General features: G+C 43.6%; 1 protein-coding gene across 1 annotated transcript; it reads right to left on the bottom strand.

Moving 5' to 3' along the window:
- Window positions 1-2680: 2680 nt before the first annotated feature.
- Window positions 2681-24427, bottom strand: syt13 (synaptotagmin XIII). Its single transcript, XM_078221368.1, has 6 exons — window positions 24242-24427; window positions 15676-15898; window positions 10716-10850; window positions 8152-8462; window positions 6029-6152; window positions 2681-2985 (listed from the first exon to the last, which is right to left on the bottom strand). Exons 1-6 carry the CDS (start codon window positions 24425-24427, stop codon window positions 2681-2683), a joined length of 1284 nt encoding a protein of 427 aa, XP_078077494.1.

Genomic DNA, 24427 nt, shown 5'->3' with positions numbered 1-24427 from the left:
CCCCTTGGCACAGGTTGGCACTACCAGGTTGGCACCATGCCCATGCCAACCAGGCAGTGCCAACATGGCAGTGCCAACTTGTGCCAAGGAGCAGACCCCAGTGAGAGCATATGAGGAGTGAGGAGGGTTAATTTAGAATTGGTTGTGGGTCGGGAGCAGATGGAGGAGCAGGGGATGCCAGCAATGGCCATTGTGGATGGGGAGAGGGATGTGGCAAAGTGGATTCCGGCTCTGACTTGGGAGGGGGGGGGGGGGGGATGGGGGAAGGGGCTGATGATCAGGGAGGTGGTGGGGCCATGGTCGGGGAGGGAGGGGAAGGGCCAACTCCAATCAGGAGTGGGAACAGGAGCCCCTGAGATGTCCATGCTTTGTTGGGGAGAAGGTTTCACAGAATCCCTACAGTGCAGAAGGAGCCATTCGGCCCATCAAGCCTGCACCGACAACAACCCACCCGACCCCCGTAATTCCATGTACTTACTCAATTAATCCCTCGACACCAAGGGGCAATTTAGCATGGCCAATCAACCTATCCCGCACATCTTCAGAGTGTGGGAGGAAACTGGAACACCCAACAGAAACCCACGCAGACATGGGGAGAATGTGCAAACTCCACATGGACAGTTTATTCATCTTCTGATCAGGGCGCCCTTTAAAGGTGTTCCTCCCCACTAATCTCAGTGCAGTTGGGTTTTGCTGGCGTTTTGAGGCCCCACCCCCTTACATGATGGCATGAATAATCACATCCCCTTGCTGTTTTTTGACAGAGTGTGGTAGAATCTGGAAAGAAAACCAACCTGTTTCTCTGGAGAAATACTCCAGTTTTCTCACCAGAAACAACACTGCCATTTTTTGGTAAGATTCTCCCCCTCTGTTTTTCTCTCCAGCTCCTAGTCCAGAGAGAGGAAATTCTAACAGGCTTTCCATGGATAAAACTTGATGCTGATCGGAATATTCAAAGAGAATGAACAATGAGAGCAAGCTGTTTGCCATTGCACTATGCAGCAGCTGCTATGTAGCACACAATGTTCAGTCCATGCAGGTTTCCCTAAATAATGTACTATTCAGTCCCTTGTTCAGTCAATACAGATCTTTTTGTGTAGTGCACTGCTCCATGTTACTCAGTCGCTTTCTTTAGCTAACTGGCAACTCAGTGGCAGATATCCAATGTGTATGCCATTCCAAAGAACCTGGTGATCAATTGGACATGATTTTGGAACATATGAACATGATTGTGTTTGTCTTAATGAGCTGAAGCATGAAAGAAAGGTTAATGTGTTCCTGAGTTCAATTCCCAATACCCAATATTGAAGTTGTAACAAAAACATTAGGAATTTTTAACATTAAGAATTCTTTCCATTCGTAATGCCCTTCTCCCCCACCCAATACAAACTGGCTATTCGAGAACTTCAATTCTGGGGGTGAACTTGGAATAATAATGCTTGAACATTTTTGGCCTCCATGATGTGTCCAAAGCACAATGATGTGAAATGCTGCATGACAGCACGTACTGTACTATATTTTTACAATGCTGATACATTCTGGTAAAGTTACAACCACTTGTCAAAGGGACATTTTGCTCGGGTGATTTTGTTGATCAGGAATTGGGAACTGCAACCAGGAAAGCCCATTTTGTTTTCGACACTGCACAGCACATGGATTGGACTACAAATTGACTGAATCACTAGGTCTGTAACTGTCTGCTTAACTGAAACCTAGAAACAGATTCCATATATGTCAGTGATGCATTTTACAACGTACGCATTTGTATAATTAGCTTTCCTGTCACTTACCAAGTTACCAAAGCTGAGCGATTTCCCAGCTGGAAACCAATTGACCCAAAGGCAAAACCAGACAGGTGTCTGTGAGGCACTTCAATCGATGGATTAATGAGGTGTCACCTTAATCAAATTATAACATTACATTTGTACCATAAAATACCACTTTGAAATTGGATAGTGTTGCACATTGGACACAGGGACTGATCCATTCACTGGAATGGGTAGGCTGAGTCACCTGATAGTGAGGCTTGGGCCTCATTGAGTTGTGAACTGTGAGCTACAGAAAGCTGCTGGGCATTCCCAGTCAGCTCATCAGAGAAGATAAATTTAGTTGCACCCCATCATATTACTGTCAGAGTCCTCAAGTAAGTGGGGGTGAAGAAATAGGCAAGGGCAAGCAGCACACAGAAGGAGGGGTGATCGGGAAAGCCAAGAGGCAAATTAGAAGAGGGAATGGTTTATTGGGAGAGGGATGGAGGTAATCAGTTGGGGGGGTGGGCGGGGAGGGGCGTTGAGTGATGGCAATGGTCATTTCACCACAATGGACTGCAGTGGGACAAACACTTCTTCACCTCCTGGCACCACATTCAAGTAAGTATCATTAAACCTACCTTTGTGGTGGAAGTTTTCAGTGGTTTCTTTTGGGCATATTTTCTTGAGTTCAGGGAACACAAGTTTTAAAAAGAGATCAATAGGCCCCAAATTGCATAATCAAAGGATCTAACACATTTCAAAGGCCACTTTGTTCATGCATTTACCAAAATGGCAGTGCATTTTGAGTGTGTAATGAGCCCACTTTTTGCTTGGAAAGCCATGTCCAATTTCCATGCCAATAGTTCAGGAAAAGGGATCTTGCTGGAGTCTTGCAGTTTGCTGGTGAATGCGGTGGAGCAGGAAGGGGATTATGCATGCAGTTTATGCCACATTGCAACCTGTTTCCTGGGCTTGTTTAGCATTTCCTGCCAGTGACTTAGCTCTAAGTCCTTGTTATTCAGACCCAGGCTACATTTGCCCAGTAAGTGGTTTTGCCCTGTACAGTCCTGGTTCAACACCTCCAGCTCAAGACAGGATTTAGACAGAAGCTCATAGGGCACCTCGAACATTATCATCTCGTTCCAGACTGGATTTATCTTGTGCTTCACATGTCCAGTATGTTTCTTCTTCAGCTTCAGAGACTGATGCATTAGGATGAGTTTGACTGATACATCTGCAAGAAAAAAATCACAAATTATTATGGCAGAGACTGGGTAACAAACTCTCCAACTAAAATATCACAGCTCTTAAGCTAGTGGTGGGCAATAAATGCTGGCCAGCGACTCCCACATGAATAAGAAAGAGCTAACACCAAGAGTAACTTAAAATTGGAACTATGCTATGATATTCCTTTTACAATTCAGCCCATTGAGTCTGCACAACAACAATTCCACCCAGGCCCTATCCCTACAATCCCACATATTTACCCAGCTAATCCCACTAACCTACGCATTTCTGGACACTAAGGGGCAATTTATCATGGCCAATCAACCTAACCCGCACATCTTTGAACTGTGGGAGGAAACCAGAGCACCTGGAGGAAACCCACGCAGGCACGTGGAGAATGTGCAAACTCCACACAGACAGTGACCCAAGCCGGGAATTGAACCCAGATCCCTGGAGCTGTGAGGCAGCAGTGCTAACCACTGTGCTACTGTGATGCCCCTTTAAAGTTATTGTGCCAGTTCCCAAACCTCTTTCCCCTCCGGTATAGACAGAAAATACTGGAAATACTCAATAGCCCTTGGAGAGAGCAACAAGAGTTAACGTTTCAGGTTCGTGACAGGTCTGATGATATACCACAGACCTGAAACATACCAGCCTGGCTTTTCAAGGAGTCAGGCTGATTCTGGTGGCATTTAAAAATTGGTCGGTGTGTCCCAATTCTGGGATTCCTACCCCCATTTCCAGTGCCAGTAATTTCTGCAAGGGTGCAGTTAGTGAGCCCGCACTCTGCACTCCAATGTGGCCAGCACCACTGCAGAGTTGGCATCTCACCCTACTGGAACCTTTCTGGAGTCGAGCCAGCTTCTGGATGACTCATGGTTCCTCTGAGGCGTCATGAACCATAGTCTGAATTCAGGAATCTCATAAAAGGTATGTTTAAAAATGTCTCAACCATCCCCCCCCCGTGCTCCTTTTATGTCTGTCATGGCCCTTCCATGCACCCTCACCCAGTATATACCATGTACAGATGAGTCCGTCTGACAGAGCCATTCATAGCATCAATAACAGAAGCTTTAGCTCACTTCAAACCTAAATCTTATCAAAATAAACATGCTAGTGAATCCCATAGAATCCCTGCAGTGCAGAAAGAGGCTGAAACAACACTTTATCCAGCACTATCCTCATGATCCATTTGCCAAGGCTAATCCTAACCTAACCTACACATCTATGGACACTAAGCATTTTAGCATAGCCAATCTCCCTAACCTACACATCTTTGGGCTGTGGGAGGAAACCAGAGCACCTAGAGGAAACCCACAAAGAAACGGGGAGAATGTACAGACTCCATACAGTCACCCAAGGCCAGAATCAAACCCGAGTCCCTGGCGCTGAGGCAGCAATGTTAACCACTGTGCCGCTCCCAGTCATTGACAAAATAGAACAAAAACTGAGTAATTTATTATAACCTCATAAAAATGTCAATCAAAGCACACACTCAACATCCACCTTTTGCAACAGAGCTCTTGCTAAGCTAATCCATTAGTGAGTCTTGGAGCTCAGCCAAACATTCATAATGAGGCTATCTGGAAATTGTATGGAGAGAAACAGATAGCCTGTCTCCTGCATGTGACAGGGCACTTTAAATTGAGACGGAAAGGAAAATTTCCTTACTTGAGTTAGCCAATAGTGAAAATCTGGCCTGTTAACTGTTTTGTTCCTCCAGAGATTCTGCCAGACTTACTGAATATTTCCAGAATCTTCTGTTCTTAAATCAGATTTCTTGCATCTTCAGTACTTTGCTTTTGTAGTACTGTTCGCTTCTCTTGGGTAAACACAAATGCCAATCCTACAACTTTTAACATCTGGCAGATATAAATATCTCATATAAAGGGCAGTTCTTATAAAGGACAAGTCTTTCTGATAGTCCTGTAATGAGGTTTTTAGTCTAGATTATGCACTCAAGTCTCTGGGAGACCTAAAACCTATAACTAGGTCGAATGTGGTCGACACTGCAGTTTAATTTTCCAGAGGTACTGAGGATATGCATTTTAATTCTTTTGCATTCTGTCTCAACTGAATTTCTGCATATTATTGAATTTGGTTTATGCTGTTGCTAGGTGGAAACATTAGAGCTTCTCTGCATTATTTAATTTGTTGTTAGAGAGTAAGAGCTCTTTTATAACAGGCCCCATTGACAAATTAGAATTAAATTAAACACAAAATGAGAAATGGTCAAATGCATTGAAGATTAATAATGCAGCAGTAGCTGTCATTCATCACCTTTGCAAATGCATTCACAATGGGCAGGGTTTTCCAGTTCCACCAATGTCTATGGCATTTTGCATGGCTCCCCCGTCCCGCCACTGGGGAACTTGCAGTGAGGGGGCCTTCAGAGAGACCGGAAGATCCAACCATTAGGAGGGGCTGGAAAATCCCACCCAATGGAACCCCTGCTTAGTGGCATTGGCATGAACTTTGTGACTGGGCACTTTCAGGTCTGATCCCTAAAACTGCCCTCCAATCTGATCTGCCAAAAGGTGCCAGGATATCTTCTGTCAGGTGTGTAGAGACGGCACACCACTCTTTAGGGGAGGTAAGACGTATTCGCCTGTCCTGCAAGTTTGGCTACCATAGGCCAACCGATGGCGATGCAGATTGTGAAACATCTGAATTAATAAAGGAGCTACAACCTTTATTGCAAAGATAGAAAAAACAGTGGTCATGGGTGGAATACATATATTCTGAAATGGCTGAAGGATAGGCAGCAAGGTGACACATAGTGATAATCATCTGATTTAAGTTTGCAGCTAAGCCAGAGGTACCTGAGGAGTGCAGGCAGAGGCCTAACCTGAAGAGACAGAACTGAGCTCACCACTAGAATAACTGTCAGTGGAGCTGGTAGCAGATGGCTCATCATTACCATACAGAACATGACACAATGCAGGAGCTTTGTCCAAAGAATAAATGGGCAAATTCCTGAAACATTGCATAGGAATTCTTTTTTTTAAGGGTATACACATGCATATCTAAACAAGTTGATGGTCTTTTACCTATCAAATCTTTCAGCTTATCTGAGTTTAAGTGCCGTGCCTTCATAACAACAACAATCAAACGGTTGGCAGCCGGTAGGTAGCTGATGGAAAGCAAAATCTCACCAGGCGATGTTACAGAATTCTAGAAAACAAGACACCAGTGACAATTCAAAGAAGTCTTAATCATCTATGTAGCTGCTTCATGTAGCAGTTTCTCTTCTTGTCAAAGCCATTTTACCCGGGAACATGAGGAGAAAAATCACATTGTAATTCCAATGTAATGTGCCAAATATAGATTAGGCAGCTCAATGGTGCTGCACTTAGTCACTCTTCTATTGAATTTCCGAGTATTGAACTGCACAATAATTTGAAAGCTGAGCAGAGCATCTCACACAGCTTCTGGTTTTACCTCTGGGACCTATAAACACTTCAGAATCACATGCAGCTGAACACAAGCTAATTTGATTTTCATCAATTCTTTTTAGAGAAAGGGAGAAAAACATGTTTACAGGTCCCATATGCCCAGGGCAAGATTTTATACTTCTTCCATTATTTTTAAGCAGACATAGAAAGGATGATTTGCTGTACAAGGAAAAGCTAAAAATCTAATTAAGGGTCATAAAGTAGATTTATTTTCTACAGCTGAATACTTAAAACCCACATGATTCCTACACTCTCTTTAACTAATTGTTGAGGATTTAAATTCCACATTCAGTGTCACGCTGCTGCTTGAGGTTGTGACAACTATCACTGTCTGGGCGGAGTTTGCACGTTCTCCCCGTGTCCGCGTGGTTTTCCTCCGGGTGCTCCGTTTTCCTCCCACATTACAAGATGTTCTGGTTAGGTTGATTGGCCATGTTAAATCATAGAAATCATAGAAACCCTACAGTGCAGAAGGAGGCCATTCGGCCCATCGAGTCTGCACCGACCACAATGCCACCCAGGCCCTACCCCCACATATTTACCCGCTAATCCCTCTAACCTATGCATCTCAGGACTCTAAGGGGCAATTTTTAACCTGGCCAATCAACCTAACCCGCACATCTTTGGACTGTGGGAGGAAACCGGAGCACCCGGAGGAAACCCACGCAGACACGAGGAGAATGTGCAAACTCCACACAGACAGTGACCCGAGCCGGGAATCGAACCCGGGACCCTGGAGCTGTGAAGCAGCAGTGCTAACCACTGTGCTACCGTGCCGCCCTAGTGTCAGGGGGATTTGTAAATCCCCCTGACACTAGGGAGTTGTAAATACTCCCTAGTGTCAGGGGGATTAGCAGGGTGAATGCGTTGGGTTATGGGAATAGAGTCTGGGTGGGATTGTGGTCGGTACAGACTCAATAGGCCAAATAGCCTCCTTCTGTACTGTAGGGATTCTATGAACTGCTGGACAGGCTTGGGGAGGTGGGAGGGAATAATCAATGCCTGGTGCTGCCCTCGCTCGCCTCCTGCAGGAAGGTGAGAGGGGACCAGTGCTGGACTCAAGACTGATGTGTTTCAGAAAGATGAAGGTCTCAGAACAGGTCAGCAGCAGCCTACCTTCCAGGCTGGTATTAGAGCATGACATGGAGAGAGACCGTAATGTATGTCAAAGGAAAGACACCCGAGAGTTCAAATCCCCCCTCCCCCTCCCATCTACCTCCAGTGTATCAGCTTATGTGGTGAACACTGACCCATTGAATTGTTGTAAGTGTGAGCTGGGCTTGTTTCTGGCTAGAACAGAGATCACCTGGTAAAAAGGTAGGCACTGTATTAATCGGGTGCATCACAGTTTTCTATAAAGGGCTTAGTGGACAAGAAGGTCTTTTCCTGTCATTGTTTTTATAAAGTAAGACAATAAGGGTATTTTACTATCTGTCATTGTTTACATAAAGTAAAACAAGAGACGGCTAAGGAAACACTGGTTAGTGTAAAGATATAGTATATCTTTTTTAACATTACGGTACTAGGCAATTCATTTTCCCTTTAAAAAAATCTTCATAACTCAAGATACATTTCCAGAACCTCTTAGCCTGACCAGTCCATTAATGATTCAGAAGTGGAGCTGCCTTGCAGCATTCGCTTACGCAGAGGCCTCACTATGACATGCATTGCAATCTCTATAAACAAGCTGAACTGAAGAGAAGGGAAAAATTTAATACCTTTTCCGGGGCCTTCAGATTTATCCAGGAATTGGTTCTAACATCCACAGCTACATCAGATAGATTCAGTTGTGCTTCCCCCACACAGTTATGCCTGGAATACTTATCACAGCTGTAGACGGCGAGTGTTAAAGTCCCCTCCTGCACATGTTCCTCAGAGATTGGGAATATCAGAGTCTCTTGCCAAACTGGGTATAAGGTCTTAGGTTGGTTGGAGGTCTCAGCCTTGGCCTTCCCAAGTTTCGTGGTCAAGGTGCCGACCACGTAGGTGTCGCAAGCATTCATGTTTTCCACCATATCTGCATACTGAGCTGGAGAGAGAAAGTTAAGGGAAAAGGGAGAAAGTTCAAATCTGGATTGATGGCAGCAATATTACTTTGTACCGGACTTAATGAATGAGGGGATCTGTACCCCTCAGAATGACTTCATGTCAAGCTAAAATAGTCACTGGCACAGCGGAGGTTTTTGGGCTCTCAGCTTTTTCAAATTTCTCAGTTTTACCAGTATTTTAAATATACTAAATAAAGAAACCAGATTTAAAAGTACAAATGACTGCTTGTTGAAGGAACAAGAGGTGTGGCGAAGACAAACACATTTCAAAATGGTGTCTGGAATGCCGGGGTGTTGGAATCCTGGGCTGCAGCTTTAGTGAGGTCCTGGACACCGATTCATGACTTTAGTAGCCTTCACCAAAGAGCACTCGTTTACAACAACCTCATTGTGGTAGAATATTAAACAGCCTCAGGACATTAGAGCTGTGAAGGTTAAGTGTGACGCGATGGAGCCTTTTATGATGGATTATAAGGGGTAAATGATAATACTACTGCTACTGCTCAGTGAAATAATGGGAGCTTTAAATACGTTTCTTTACACAGAGGGTAATTAGAAAGCACAAATCTCTAACAGAACAGAATTTGTAACTAATTTTAAAAGAGGTGCTTGATAAAGAGGAATGTATATGAGGAGTGAGAAAGGACATTGAATTAGTTGAGCTGGTTCATATGAAAGATACAACCAGCACAGATTTGAATGTCCAAATGGCCTGCTTCTCTTTGTTTTTCTATGATCTTATTTAATTGCTTTTATGAGACCCTGCTGCACACAAATTGACAATCATGTTTGACAGTAAAACAGTTCAGAAGTAATTTATTGGCTGTCAGGCACATTGGGACACTCTGCCAATGAGAAAGGCACAAGTGTTTCCTTTGTTTCCTTTCCCCAGAATGTGAAGGCAATCAAAGGGAGAAATTATGCTGGGATATCCTTATTTCTGGTTCGGAGTAGCACTGGTGAAGACTGGTGGTTAGCATTGTTGTCTCACAGCGCCAGGGACCGGGCTTCAATTCCGGCCTTGGGGTGACTGTGTGGAGTTTGCACATTCTTCCAGTGTCTGCGTGGGTTTCCTCCGGGTGCTCCAGTTTCCAGCCTCACTCCAAAGATGTGTGGGTTAAATTGATTGGTCATGATAAATTGTCCCTTAGTGTCAGGGGGATTAGCAGGGTAAATACGTGGGGTTACGGGGATAGGACATGGGTGGTATTGTTGTTGGCTCAGGCTTGATGGGCCAAATGGCCTCCTTCTGCACTGTAAAGATTCTATGATTCAAGATATTGGGGGAATTTTCCTGTCCCGCCCACCTCGGGAATAATAGCTGGCGGGGGGCGGACGATGCACAGGTCCGTTGACCTTGGGCAGGATTTTCTGGTCTTGGGGTGAATGCAGCCGGAAAATCCCACCCATTGGGTCAATCCACTGGCCTAACAAGTGTTAGGCTCAGAACATCCGGGAATGGAAGAAAATGGAGACGGGGAAGCAACTGCAATGATCATTCTATGAACCACAGTGGGTGGAGAGCAAGAAATTACTGAAGTAGCCTGTCATATCACTGCTATTTACAAATGGTAAACCACAAACAGCAAGGTGACTGGGGCAATTGGAGGCTCCACCACATCTGTAACAGTTCTGGAACAATGGAAGGCTATTCTTCAAAGGAGACATTAGTTCAAAAATGTTCTTGATACAAATGTCTTTCAGATTATTATTGCTTTTAGATATTGTTCGGAAGTAATGATTGGAATTGAAGATGGCTTTAAAAGTGACAGATCCACACATGGAGAATCATGACAATATTGTCACTGTGAATTTCTGAATAGCAAGTTCACCATCACCACACCATCTCAGATATAGCAGGAGGAGTGAGCTGTGATGAGCAGAGGCTACACAGAGTGCTGGATGGTGCACTCAGGATCCTAAGATGGAGAAAGAAAATGAAACTTTAAAATGTTCTTTATACCAAATGCAGATTATATATGTGTCACTGTGGGGATGCTTAATTGGACTCCACCATGCTGAAAAGTGTGTAAAGTTGTGCCTTGAGTTTATTAACAGGCTATATAGCAATATTATCTAACAGTATTCATATTACCGATTGCATTACTATATATCATTGCTTCAGTATGTTGGGTAATAACAAAACGCTCTGTTCTTCCAGTATGAAGTACTTATCACTGTGGCAACCACCTCCTTTACACTGTGCTCTCAATAGTACTGAACCAATGTTGCACCTTCAATAATGGTGAGATGCAGTTCCGACTTCTGGTAGTTATATTTCATTGCGTAATGCAGTTTCACAGCCTCCGTCCAATCCTCAGATATTTCACCCTTCATATTTTGTGATATAGGAGCAACATCAACAGCAGCTGACAGAAGAATCAGAAAGAAGGAATAGCAGTGGTTCAGATAAAGTATGTGGGAAAGTTTCTAATACAATATTACCACAGGTTCACCTATGATCAAGCACCTAACCAGTTGCAGTCATCTCCAAACCCAGTTCCTATGAACTGCAATGATTTTGGAACTGGTCCAAATTCTACAAAGCCCTACATCATGGCCTAATATCATGTGAAGTTTTACCTGTTAAACTGATCTCCAAGACCCTGCATGAGAGGCTAAAACCTCATGAAGTTAATCTCCCACTAACCGGAAGTAGCACAATATAGGCCACATGTAACTATCTGTAAAAGATATACATGAATAATTACCCAAACAGGCTAACTCCTAAATACCAGAGAGGGCAACCCTTACACAGAACCGTTGCATATAGACTCACCTCAGTCAAAACTTGATGTAGCATTTCTGCTTTTCCAAGCTCCACATTCAGGAAAGTATCAGTGTTACTGCTGTGCCTTGTCTGAACACAAGATGGTAAAAACAGATGAAATAGTTGGAGTGGGCTGTTTGGCCACTCAAGCCTATTCCACGATTCAGTACAATCATAGCTGATCTGATGTGGCCACTTTCCTGCTTGCCCCCCCACTCCCTCCTCCCGACACTCTTACATCAATCAAAATCTTGACTAATTCAGCCTTGACTCTGGTCTCTGTGCAAGAAAATTCCAAAGATTAATGATTCTGATGGAAGATATTCTTTTTCACATTCATTTCAAATAGGAGAGCCTTTATTTTGAAAACCATGTTCCTAGTTCTGGATTCCCTCCCATGAGGGGTAACATCCTCTCATCTACCCTGTTAAGTCCCATCAGAATCTTATGTTTCAATAAGATCATCACACATTCTTTTAAACTCCAATAAATCTAGGCCCAACCTGCTCAACCTTTTCTCATAAGATAATCCCTTCCTCCCAGGAATCAACCTTCTTCTGAACTGTCTCCAATGCAAGTATATTATTTCCAAAGTAAGGAGTACCTAAAGTACTGTGTACAGTACATTTTCACCAATGCCCTGTACAGTTGTAATAAGATTTTCCTATTTTTATACTCCGCCCCCCCCCCCCCCCCCCCCCCCTTGCGATAAAGGGTAACATTCCATTTACCTGTCTAATTATTTCCTGTACATGCATGCTTTTTCTGATTCATGTATGAGGACACACAGATCTCTTTGCATTCTGCAATCTCTCTCCATTTAGGTAATATCATGCTTATTTATTCTTTCTGCCAAGGTGGACAACCTCACATTTTCTACTTTATACTCTATTTGCCATTTTTTTTGCCCACTCACTTGACCCATCTATACCCCTACGCAAGCTCTGTGTCCTCCTCACAACTTGCTTTCCTTCCTATCTTTGATAGTTGGCAAAGTTGGCTACAATATACCCAATCCCTTCAAAGTAAAGTTTATTAGTTACAAGTAAGGCTTACATTAGCACTGCAATGAAATTACTGTGAAATTCCCCTAGAAATCCAGAACTAGGAACACAGTTTCAAAATAAGGGGTCTCCTATCTGAAATTCAATGGCATTAATATAGATGGAAAATAGTTGAGGGCCAGCACTGATCCCTGTGGCGCTCCACTAGTTGCAGTTTGCCGACCTGAAAACAACTCATCCATCCCGACTGTTTCCTGCTCATTAGCCAATCCTCTATGCATGCTAATGTATCACCTCCAACACCATGCGCTCCTTATGCAGTAACCATTTGTATGACACCTTACCAAATGCCTTTTGGAAATCGAAATAAACATCATCTACTGGTTCCCTTTTATTCAACCAACTGGTTGTTACAACTCGAATAAATTAGTCAAACATAATTTCTCTTCCACAAAACCATGTTGACTGCCAGATTTGATTATGATTTTCTAAATGTCCTGTTACAACCCCCTTAATAATGAATTCCAGCATTTTCCCAATGACAGATGTTAAGCATTGTTTCCTGTCTCTCTTCTGCCTTGATTAGTGGTGTTACATTTGCAAATTTCCATTCCACTTTTCAGACCTTTTCAGAACCTAAGGAAGTTAAAGTTTCCAACTAATGCATCCACTGTCTCTGCAGCCACTTCTTTTAAGACTCTAGGATCCAGGCCACCAGATTCAGTGGACTTGTCAGCCTTTCATCCCATTAGTTTTCCCAATACTTTTTCATAAGTGATAGTAATAGTCTTAAGTTCCTCCCTCCCTTCTACCTCATGATTTTATCCTATTATTATTGGAATGCTTTTTGTTTCTTCTACTGTGAAGATAGATGCAAAATACTTGTTCAAATTCTATGGGCAGGAATTTCCAGCCCCAACCACCAGTGGGATCTTCCGGTCCTGCCGAAGGCGACCCCTGGCAATGGCTTCCCCGGCGGCAAAACAGGCAAGCCACACAAAACGCTGTAGACATTAGCAGAACTGCAAGACCCCACTGGCAGCCAATGGCAATCTGCCACCGCCACTGGAAAACATTTCTCGGGCGAGGTTGGAAAATTCTTTACTATGAAATCATTCTTTACTCTTGTCTTATTACACATTAAAAGGTGTAAAATAGCCAGTTCCCTGATTAGTTCCAAAATGTATTGTTCTAAGATACTGTCCAGAATACATTCTATGAACTCATCTCCAAGGCCACCTTTGCCAATTTGATTTGTCCAATCTATATCAAGATTAAATCTCCCATGATTATTGCAGTTCCTTTCTTAAAAGCTCCCATTATTTGCAGATTTATACTCTGCCCTACACTGTAGCTAGTGTTAGGCCTGTAAACTACCCCCACCAGTGAGTTCTTCCTTTTACTAGTTTTTTTTAATTGACACCCAAATTAATTTGACATCTTGATCTCCTGTACCAAGATCATTTCTCACTATTGTACATCTTTATTAACAGAGCTACCGCACTTCCTTTTCCTTTCTCCTATCTTTCCAAAATGTCACAGACCCTCAAATATTCAGATGGTCTTTTTCTCTGTAATGGTTACCATACCATATCCATTATTTATATTTGCATTATCAATTCATCCATTTTGTTACAAATGCTGCATGCATTTAATTCTATCTTTTTACCATTTTTCTCTGATCTGACTCTATTTGCTGGTGCACTCTTACGTTTGTACACTTTGTTCCCTCCTGTCACACTCTGTTTATCAATCCCTGTATCATTACTCTGCATTATTGTTTTCTCCTTTGTTGTTAATTTTCTAAATCTTTTGAATGCTTGCCCGCCTACTTAGTTTACAGCCCTCTCTGCAGCCCTATTTATATGATTCTTAATACTCTGGTCCCAGGGGGAGTTTGAGTGAAGACTATCCCAAAATTACAGCTCTCTCTTTCCCCAGTACTGGTCCTGGTGACCCATCAATCAAACCTATTTCCCTCAAACCAATCTCTGAGCCACGCATTTAATTCTCTGATCTTATTTACCCTGTGTCAATTAGCACGTAGTTCAGGAAACAATCCAGAGATTATTATCCTTGCGATTCTACTTTTAAAATCTAGTCCTTTGTTGCTCACACTCCCTTATGAGAACCTCTTTCTTAGTCCTACCTATGTCGTTGGTGCCCACGTGGACATCAACTGGATCCTTTCCCTTCTGCTCCAAGATCCTCTCCAGCTTTTAGGAGATATCCTTAACCTGGTCATCGGGCAAGCAACAGCCGTTGGGACTCACACTCTCAGCAGCAGAGAACAGTGTCTATCTTCCTAATGAGACTGTCCTCTACCTCTAAATGCAATACCCTCCCCACCACTATACCATGGTGCTGTGGTCAATTTGCTCATCCTCCCTGCTTTCGTCCACACAAACTGCAAGAATGTTGTTAGGCAATTGCAACGGTTGTGGATCCTTTAGTGTTACCTTATGAATCCCTAGACTTCCCTCACTTGTAGTCACACCCTCCTGTCCCTGATTATAGACCAAATCTGAAATACCTAGACTAAGTTGGGGGGTGGGTGGCTGCCTTCTGGGCAAAGTATCCAGGACCCTTCCCCCTCCCTGATGCATTGCAGCTTCCAGAGCTTGGATTCCAGCTCATCAACTCTGAGCCAAGGTTCCTTGAGCAGCAGAACTTACTGCAGATGTGGTTGCTGTGGATCACATTGGAATCCACCATTGCCCATACGCTACAACTGCAACATATCACCTGCCCTGCCACCTATATTGTATTTCATTTAACCAATTAGGGTTTCATGTTTATAAAAAACACTTAATGATTAATTGTATTTATATCAAACAGGTTAAGGTATAAAATTGACACAATACTTGCATTAATGAGGTCTGCAGCCCAATCTTGGGGCTCATCATTTCAGGGTTGAAAATGGGCCTGAAGGAATTTTAACCCGTCTCACTAATTTTAACCCCTATTTCCCTTCCCAGAAGAAATGTTACCTTCACCTGTCCTGAGCACCTCCTGCCTTGACAACCTGACAAAGGTCAGGAACTCACAACAGTACACAGGCAAAATGGAACATTTTTCAATGATAAGAACCAATCAAACAACCCTTGGGATTAATAAAATGCAGCATTTTGTAAAATCTGTTCTACATCGCTATGTCATTCTGTCAGTATTGTTTCAATTTAAAAGATATTTCATCCACTTATAAGTCGCACTCTAGAATTTGTTAGAAATCGTGCCTTTATACACTTGCCCTTACACTGGGTGAAGTATGGCAGTCCCAATCATACACCAAATATAAAATAGTCAATCATTTTAGGCAGACTTATAAAACAAAATTGAAAATGTTGTTAATACACTAGTAATGTGTTAAAGTGTGGAGAATTCATAGCTCTCCATTTGCTCACTGGCTTCCCACCTTACCATTCTTCGAAACAACAAACAGTTCGTCAGATGAATCCATCATTAAACAGAATCTGTCAGCCTCCACCCTGTCAGCTGCCAGAGGGTCATTTGTCATTTCCAATGCGTAGTCGGTGTAATTAATGAACTCCGGTGATGTTGCCACTGGTTTAGGGCCGTAGATGTTTGGTGATGTTAGCCGGGTCCTCGGCTGAACTGGTTCGGTTGTCTTCTTCACTCTAAACTGTGACAGCAATTAAAGAACAAGAGTAGAATTCAGGCCCCCTTTTGTTGATAAGGAATTGAGCTTAGAACACTCTGGCAAGTTGTAGGTATCAGCTAATTTTTAATCATTTATTTGCAGCTTTGTGAATATATGCCCTTGGGCCACTTCCTGCTCACTTCCTTCCCCCGGTTTCTTTAGTTTGTAGAAAGTAGTACCTGAGGCTGGGAAGGAGATGATTAGTTGTTCCCGGCTCTACTACTGGTTAAGAAGCAAATCCATCTTAGCAGCACAGATGTGGGATTTTTTATTTTTCACTGACGGGATGTGAGCATCGCTGACAAGGCCAGCATATGTGCCCATCCGTAATTGCCCTTGAGAAGTCACATTCTCAAACCGCTGTGGTCGATGTGATGTATTAATGTGCTTTTAGAGGGGGAGTTCCAGCATTTCGACTCGGTGATGATGAAGGAACAAAGATATATTTCCAAGACAGGAACTTGCACGTGATGGTGTTCCCATGCATCTTCTGCCCTTGTCCTTCCTGATGGTAGGGGTCATGGGTTTGGAAGATGCTGTTGAAGAAGACTTGGCAAGTTCTTGCAGTGCATCTTCTGGATGCTGCACACTGCTACTACTACTACGTTGGTGGTAGAGGGAAGCAATGTTTAGGGAGTCCACAGAATTCCCATCCACTGGCTTGCTTTTGCAGTATTTATATGTCTGGTCAAGTTGAACATGTGGTCAATGTTAACATCCAGAACAAAGCAGCCATTTGCTTGACACTCCATGACTACCTTAAATATTCACACTTCTGCTACCAATGCACAGTGGCAGCAGTGTGTACCATCTCCAAGATGCACTGCAGCAACTTGCCAAGGCTCCCTCAGCAGCACATTCTAAACCCGCAATCTCTACCGGTACAGGGGCAACAGATGCATGGAAACATCACCCTCAAGTTCCACTCCAAGCCATGCACCATCCGGAATTTGAACTATATCTCAGTTCCTTCACTGTCACTGGGTCAAAATCCTGGAATTTTCATTCTAACAGCACTGTGGGTGTTTCCACAACATATGGACTGCAGCGATTCAAGAATGTCTCCTACCCCAGAGGACATTCTGTGCTCTTAATCCTTCTTCCAAGATGCATTCAACGTGGAGGAGTACTGATACATCAGCTGAGGGAGTGCAGTATGTGGTAATCGGCAGGAGGTTTCCTTGCTCATATTTGGTGTGACGTCATGAGACTCCATGGGGGTTCAGAGTCAATGCTGAAGACTTCCAGGGCAACTCCCTCCTCACTGTATAACACCATGCTGCCACCTCTGCTGGGACAGGACAAACAAAAGAAAAGAAAAAAGAACAGTACAGCACAGGAACAGGCCCTTCGGCCCTCCAAGCCTGCGCTGATCATGATGCCTGCCTAAACCAAAACCGTATGCACTTATGGAGTCGGTATCCTTCCATTCCCATCCTATTCATGTCTTTGTCTAGATGCTCCTTAAATACCACTATCATACCTGCTCCCACCACCTCCCCAGGCAGCGCGTTCCAGACATTCACCACTCTCTGTGTCAAAACTTGCCTCACACATCTCCTCTAAACAATTCCCCATGCACCTTAAACCTATGTCCCCTAATACTTGACTTTTCTACCCTAGGAAAGAGCATCTGACTATCCACTCTGTCCATGCCACTCATAATCTTGTAAACCTCTATCAGGTCACCCCTCAACCTCCGTCATTTCAGTGAGAACAAACCGAGTTTATCCAACCTCTCCTCATAGCTAGTACCCTCCAGACCAGGCAACATCTGGTAAACCTCTTCTGTACTTTCTCCAAAGCATCCACATCCTTCTGATAGTGTGGCGACCAGAATTGTACACAATATTCTAAATGAGGCCTAACTAAGGTTCTGTACACCTGCAGCATGACCTGCCAATTTTTATACTCAATGCCCCGACCGATGAAGGCAAGCATGCCATATGCCTTCTTGACTGCATTATCTATCTGCATTGCCACTTTCAGTAATCAGTGGACATGTACCCCTAGATCACTCTGCCTGTCAATACTCTTAAGGGTTCTACCATTTACTGTATAATTTCTACATGCATTGGACCTTCCAAAATGCATTATCTCACTCTTGTCCAGATTAAACTCCATCTGTCATTTCTCTGCCCAAGTCTCCAACTGGAGACATTGTCATACTCACCCAGGAATAGCTGTAAGGTATAATTTGATAGGTCCTGTCCCACTGGCAGGGCAGACCCAGCTGAGGTGGCAGCATGGTGTTATACAGTGAGGAGGGAGCTGCCTGGAAGTCCTCAACATTGACTCTGGACCGCATGAGGTCTCATGATGTCATGTCAAATCTCCAGAATTGGAAATTGACTGGGGATAGAGTAGATGTGGTGGGTAATGATGGGGAAGGGTGGTTTAAGAGCACCCACAGTCGGCAAGGTCAGGGATAGAAAGAGGGAGAGAGGGCACCCCCTGAGTGTAAGGACATAGGGGACATAACAGGTTTTGCAGCAGTTGTACACTTGATCGTATCCACACAGTCAGACCACTGGGAAGCAGTGTATATTGAGACCTCCTGGCTGAAGGTAACGAGGGTAAAATACTAAATGTCCAACCTGGTGCAGTAGTCTCATTCCCCCACTCATCCCCTTGAGCCCACTGGCCGTGTCCAACTCTGTACCCAACTAAATCCATCAAAATGCACTGCCCTGTGAAACCTCTCCCCAAATTACATTAATATTGGCTCAGTCGCCTTTTCAAAATTCCCCCACAATTTTCATTCCTACTGCGGTCAAAATAGTCTGATAATATTTTAGTTTCATTAAAGATAGTGCTCTTAATTGAAAACTGTAGGAACTGTTTGAGCTGGAGCTGGTTGTTATAGAAAATATTTCTGGGAACTATTGATTTTAAGATTGGATGAGGGAACTGTGAGGAAACTTTAGCTTCAGTGTACGGACATAAAACTTAATTTCACTGCAGCGCTTCAAGATTTTGGTCCAACAAATTAGATCTTCCCAGTTCATCCTGTTGTGTTAAATGTGATTGTGTATTAACCTAAGGCAATCAGACATTGCACAAAGTGCCCAGTCTCTGCCTACACCATCTCTCTTGTGAAGGAGACCCACATTCAACTGACATGCAATCATCTACATTGTCTCATTACTCAAAATGTTATAATGAGCGATAACTGTCTGCTGACCCGTCTCTGACAGCCTTCCTGTTTTTCCATGCTTACAGATCTAAACTGCTGATCAGAGGTAGCCTGGAGAAGAATTTGAAATGGAATATCCTCCTCAGTCACACAAATACATTTACATTCAGTGAAAATGATGGAAACAGAATAACAAAGCAGCCCGGTGGCACAGTGGTTAGCATTGCTGCCTTGCAGCTCCAGGGACCTAGTCCGATTCTGGTCTTAAATCACTCTCTGTGTGGAGTTTACACGTTCTCCATGTCTGTGCGAGTTTCTTCCAGTGCTCCGGTTTCCTCCCAAAGTCCAGAGGTGTGCAGATTAGGTGGATTGGCCACATTAAATTGCCCCTTAGTGTCCCAAGATGTGCAGGTTAGATACGATTAGCAATAGAAAACGTGCGGGATTACAGGGATAGGGCGGGGGAGAGGGCCTCGGTAAAATATTTTGTCAGAGAGTCGGTGCAGACTCAATGGGCTGAATTACCCCTTCTGCACTGTAGGGATTCGATGATTCTTCTATGATTCAAAGGACTTAGACTGGAACCAGCAGGTGATAAGTTTTTCATATCAGCTAAATAGACCATGGTGAGTGGAGCTTTGGTGTGAAAGTCTGTACAAATTTGTATGGTTCTACAGAGACTAGGGGTGAAGGCACGTACTTCCGGAACCTTGGGATGACATTGCGGTGAAGGATACACCACCCAAAACATGGGACAGAATTTTATGCTCCCCATAAAATGGGCAACTATTTGGCAAATGAAGTTCAACATAGATAAATGTGGGGTAGTAGATGTAGTAAATGTAGTAGATGTAGAGGATTTTCACAGTAACCTCATTGCAGTGTTAATGTAAGCCTACTTGTGACTAATAAATAAACATTTTAGTAGCTTTTGCTGAGAAGATCAGAAAGCTTTTTACTTGGAAGGTGTAAGTCGAGGTGGAGTAGAGGAACAAAGGGATCTTGGAGTACAAGCACATCAATCACTAAAAGTTGTGAAACTAGACAGCCAGATCATAAAAAAAACAAACCAACTACTAGGTTTCATTTCCATTGGGATCCAATTGAAAAGTAGAGAAGTTATGTTAAACCTGGATCAAACCTTGGTTATACCACATTGTTTTGCATGCAAAACTGCTTGCCATATTATAAAAAAGGATATAGAGGCACGGGAGAAGATGAAGAGAAGATTTACAAGAACAGTACTAGAAATGTGTGTGTATTCTTCCTTGGAAAGGATTGACAGGCCGAGCCTCTCGTCTCTTGAAAAAAGAAGTCTGAGGGTTGACTTCATGGAGATCTTTAAAATCATAAAAGGTTTTGACAGAGTGGATACATAGAGGATATTTCCCGTTCAGGGGAAGGGCATCACCAGAGGCCATGAATTTAGATCGTCACCAAGAAATCCAATAGGGAAATCAGAAGAAACTGCTTTACCCAAAGAGTGGTGAGAATGTGGAACTTGCTACCACAGGGAGTGATTGGAGCAAATTAGATTTATTAAAGGGGAAGCTAGATAATGTGTATGAGGGAGAAGGGAATAGATGGTTAAGATGGTAGATTCAGATGGGAAACTGAGGAAGCTCAAGTGAAGTATAAACACAGTATAGACTGGTTGGGCCAAATGGCCTATTTCTATAATAAGCTCACAAGGATGGATAGTAAGGAAAATGGAAAAATCACACTGTCCCCTGGAAGATGCTCAAGTGCAGTGCTGTGCAGGTATATATATTGGCCTCCTCCCTGTCTCGGGAGATGATGGGCGTGTTCCAATGGGTCACAGAAATGACCTCTCCATGGCACGTGCCTGGGCAGCATATATATCTGAGGGTTCTGGCTGCCCAAGTGTCAGAACCCCCTCTTGGCCTTACTGTTGGGGTCCAAAGGACTGCAAAGTATTACATTTGGCACCAGTTTTGGCTGCAGGAGCTGCCGGAACATGCTCCATTGCAGGCACACACACACTGACGGGCAGTTTTACCATGGTCAATCTGTCTAACCTGCACATCTTTGGAGTGCGCAGACACAGGTAGAATGTGCAAACTTCCACACAAACAGGCACCGGAGGCTGGAATCGAACCCGGTCCCCAGAGCTGTGAGGCAGCAGCACTAACCACTGTGCCACCATGCTGCCCTGTGCAAGTATAGTGGGAGCTTTAATTCTGCATTTGACACGTGCTTTATCTGACAAAAGATGAATTGGATGTTAAAACCCTGTAATTTCGCACTCAGTGGGAGTAAACAAGTGATAGCAAAGTGGTCAGCTATGTTTACACCTTGTATAGTTTTCTTCAGAGAAAAAGGGAATGAAAATTAAAACGGATTTTCAATTTGCTAACATCTGGTTTATGCCTGCTTGCTGAAGTTAAAATTACTGTCAGTGTGTTCCCAAAGTCACCTGCCCTCTGGGGAAGGGAGAGGAAATGGGGAGTGAGGGAAGTATTTGGCTGAGTTACATATTTGCAGCTTTTTTGATGTGCAGATTAATGTCAACTTGGTTCCTTAAGAGGGTCTGTTCATAGATAGTTAACCACAACGGCAAAAAATAACCTTTTTTATTAAAAATGTAACCAGACAGGAATTTATTATTCTTCATCAATTCTACCCAACATGTATTGTGAAGCATCATAGTGGTTTGGGAAAGGCTGGATAGACCAGAGGGTCGTTTCCTGCACGTCATTTTATGTTTGCAAAATGGCATTGTCTTTTCAGACTGTTTCGACTCACTTTACTTTGTTGTTTGATGATCTAATCTTACAAACAAAAACTATGAGCACCTCACCTCCAGACTAAATTACAGGGGGCACGTTTATTGCTACGGGGACAGTTATTTTACCCAACTGCCTTCAGTTCCAGCTGCCATTGCGCAATGTCCTGTCCACAGATCCTGCCGCCTCCTGATATTCAATACAGGTGGCACTGGGCGTAATTGGCAACTATCAAACCTTTTGACTTCTTTGTTAGTTTCCAGCTGATATTAACATTGGCAGGTCTTGAAAAATCTGACATTTTGGTACGAGACCATGACTACATTCAGTGTGTAAATGTTAATCGAACTGTTAGTTATTGTGCGAAAGTTTGCATATTTTAAATTTTTTTTCATTGGATTAGGCATTGCTGGCAAGGGCAGTATTTTGTTGCACTTATGCAGGTAAGTGGGGAATATCCCATTACACTCCTGATTTGTGCTTTGTACATAGTTGACAGACTTTGGGGAGTCAGGGAAGTGAGTTACTCTCCACAGATTTCCCACTCTTTGACCTGCTCTTTTAGCCACGTATTTATATGGCTGGAGCAGTTCAGTTTCTGGTCAATGTTAGTCCCCAGGATGTTGATAGTGGGAGATTCAGCAATGATAATGGAGATGGTTAGATTCCCTCCTGTAGGAGATGGGTATTGTCTGGCACTTGTGTGGTACAAATGTCGCTTGCTACTGATTAGGCCAAGCTCATGTTGCTGTACATGGATACTGCCTGCTTTAGGACCTGAGGAACGTGAATGGTAGTAAACATTGTGTTGTCATCAGCAAATATCGCTACCTCTAATTTCATGTTCGAGGGAAGGCCATTGATGAAGCAGCTGAAGATGTTTGCACCTAGAAAACTCCCTGTGGAACTTCTCAGCAATGTGCTGGAGCTGAGATTGGCATCCAACAATCATAACCACCTTCCTTTGTGCGAGGTAGGACCCCAATCAATGGAGAGATTTCCCCTGATTCTCATTGATTCCAGCTTTGCTAGGGCTCCTTGATACCATAGCTGGTCAAATGCTGCCTTCATGTCGAGGGCAGTCACTCTCAACTCACCTATGGCATTCAGCTCTTTTGTCCATGTTTGGACCAAGGCTGTATTGAGGTCAGGAGCTGAGTGACCCTGGTGAAACCAAAACTGAGCACCAGTGAGCAGGTTATTGCTGGGTAGGTATTGTTTGATAGCACTGTCGATGACCCCTTCCATCACTTTGCTGATGATTGATATTAAACTGATGGGGCAGTAGTTGACCACAATGCATTTGTACTGATTTTGTGGTCAGGACATACCTGGGGAAATTTCCACATTGCCAGGCAGATGCCAGTGTTGTAGCTGTACCGGAACAGCTTGGCTGAGGTAGGGTTAGTTGGGGATGTTTTGAAGCCTTCTCCTCACTTTGGTTGTTTAATTATTCATTGCCATTCATGGCTGGAAGTGACAGGACTGCAGAGCTTAGATCTGATCCATTGGTTGTAGCTAAGCTTGAACTCATGATTAAACTCAATTTTGCCACTTCTGCTGACACGGCGCCTTAAGGATGCCCTGATTCCTGATCAAATTTGGGAGTGGCGAAGGGGTTACAGTCCTAACTTAAGCATAATCCTATATTTCCAACTCCTTTATTTGTGCTCTGACTGACTTCAGTGTTGGTTACGGGACTTGAATAAAGAAATCATACAACAGACCAGTCCGATAACCTCTGGGAAGAAATTCATTGGTTCTATCAGTAACACAGTGAAACTTTGTCACATTAATTGTCAAGGGAGTCACTGAGTAGTTAGTGTCTCCCTGAAACTAAAGTATGGCTGCAGTCTGGACAGAGAAGTGTCCTATCTGTAGCACTCCCCCTGACTAACATAGAACCCCTACAGTGCAGAAGGAGGCCATTCAGCCCATCGAATCTGCACTGACCACAATCCCACCCAGACCCTATCCCCGTAACTCCATGCATTTACCCTGCTAATCCCCTGACACTCGGGTCAATTTAGCATGGCCAATCAATCTAACACGCACATCTTTGGACTGTGGGAGGAAACCGGAGCATCCGGAGGAAACCCACGCAGACACGAGGAGAATGTGCAAACTCCACACAGACAGTGAACCAAGGCTGGAATTGAACCCAGGTCTCTGGCACTGTGAGGCAGCAGTGCTAACCACTGTGTTACCGTGCCGCCCATATGCCTAATTTATATATGGCACAGGCAGCTTAGTTGAGAGAGCACCTTTGATCAGTAGCCAATGAATTCTCTGAGTGAATCTTTTTAATGTTTCCAAATGTATTTAGTTTCACACAAGATTCCTCGGGTGGGAAGTCTGAAAAGATTGAGTGAATATCTGTGAGTGCTGATATGGCACAAAGCAAAATCTCAACGTTTGGAAAAAGAGAGTTTCTTCACTTACCTGCTGCACCATGTGCACAATCTTACTCTGCCCGATGATACCCTCAGGTCCCTCATTCTCTGGGTCTTTAGAGACTCCTTTCTTCTTGAAACAGTGGCAAAGGAAGACTAGCACACAGATGACAATGAACCCGGCAACTGTGCCCAGTGTGCCCCCGACAGCGGCCAGTGGAAATGACACCACCAT

The sequence above is a fragment of the Mustelus asterias genome, chromosome 9 (genome assembly GCF_964213995.1).
Source record: "Mustelus asterias chromosome 9, sMusAst1.hap1.1, whole genome shotgun sequence".
NCBI classification, from domain to species: domain Eukaryota; kingdom Metazoa; phylum Chordata; class Chondrichthyes; order Carcharhiniformes; family Triakidae; genus Mustelus; species Mustelus asterias.
Note: the sequence above shows the minus strand (reverse complement) of the source record. Positions and strands in the feature narration are given on the sequence as shown.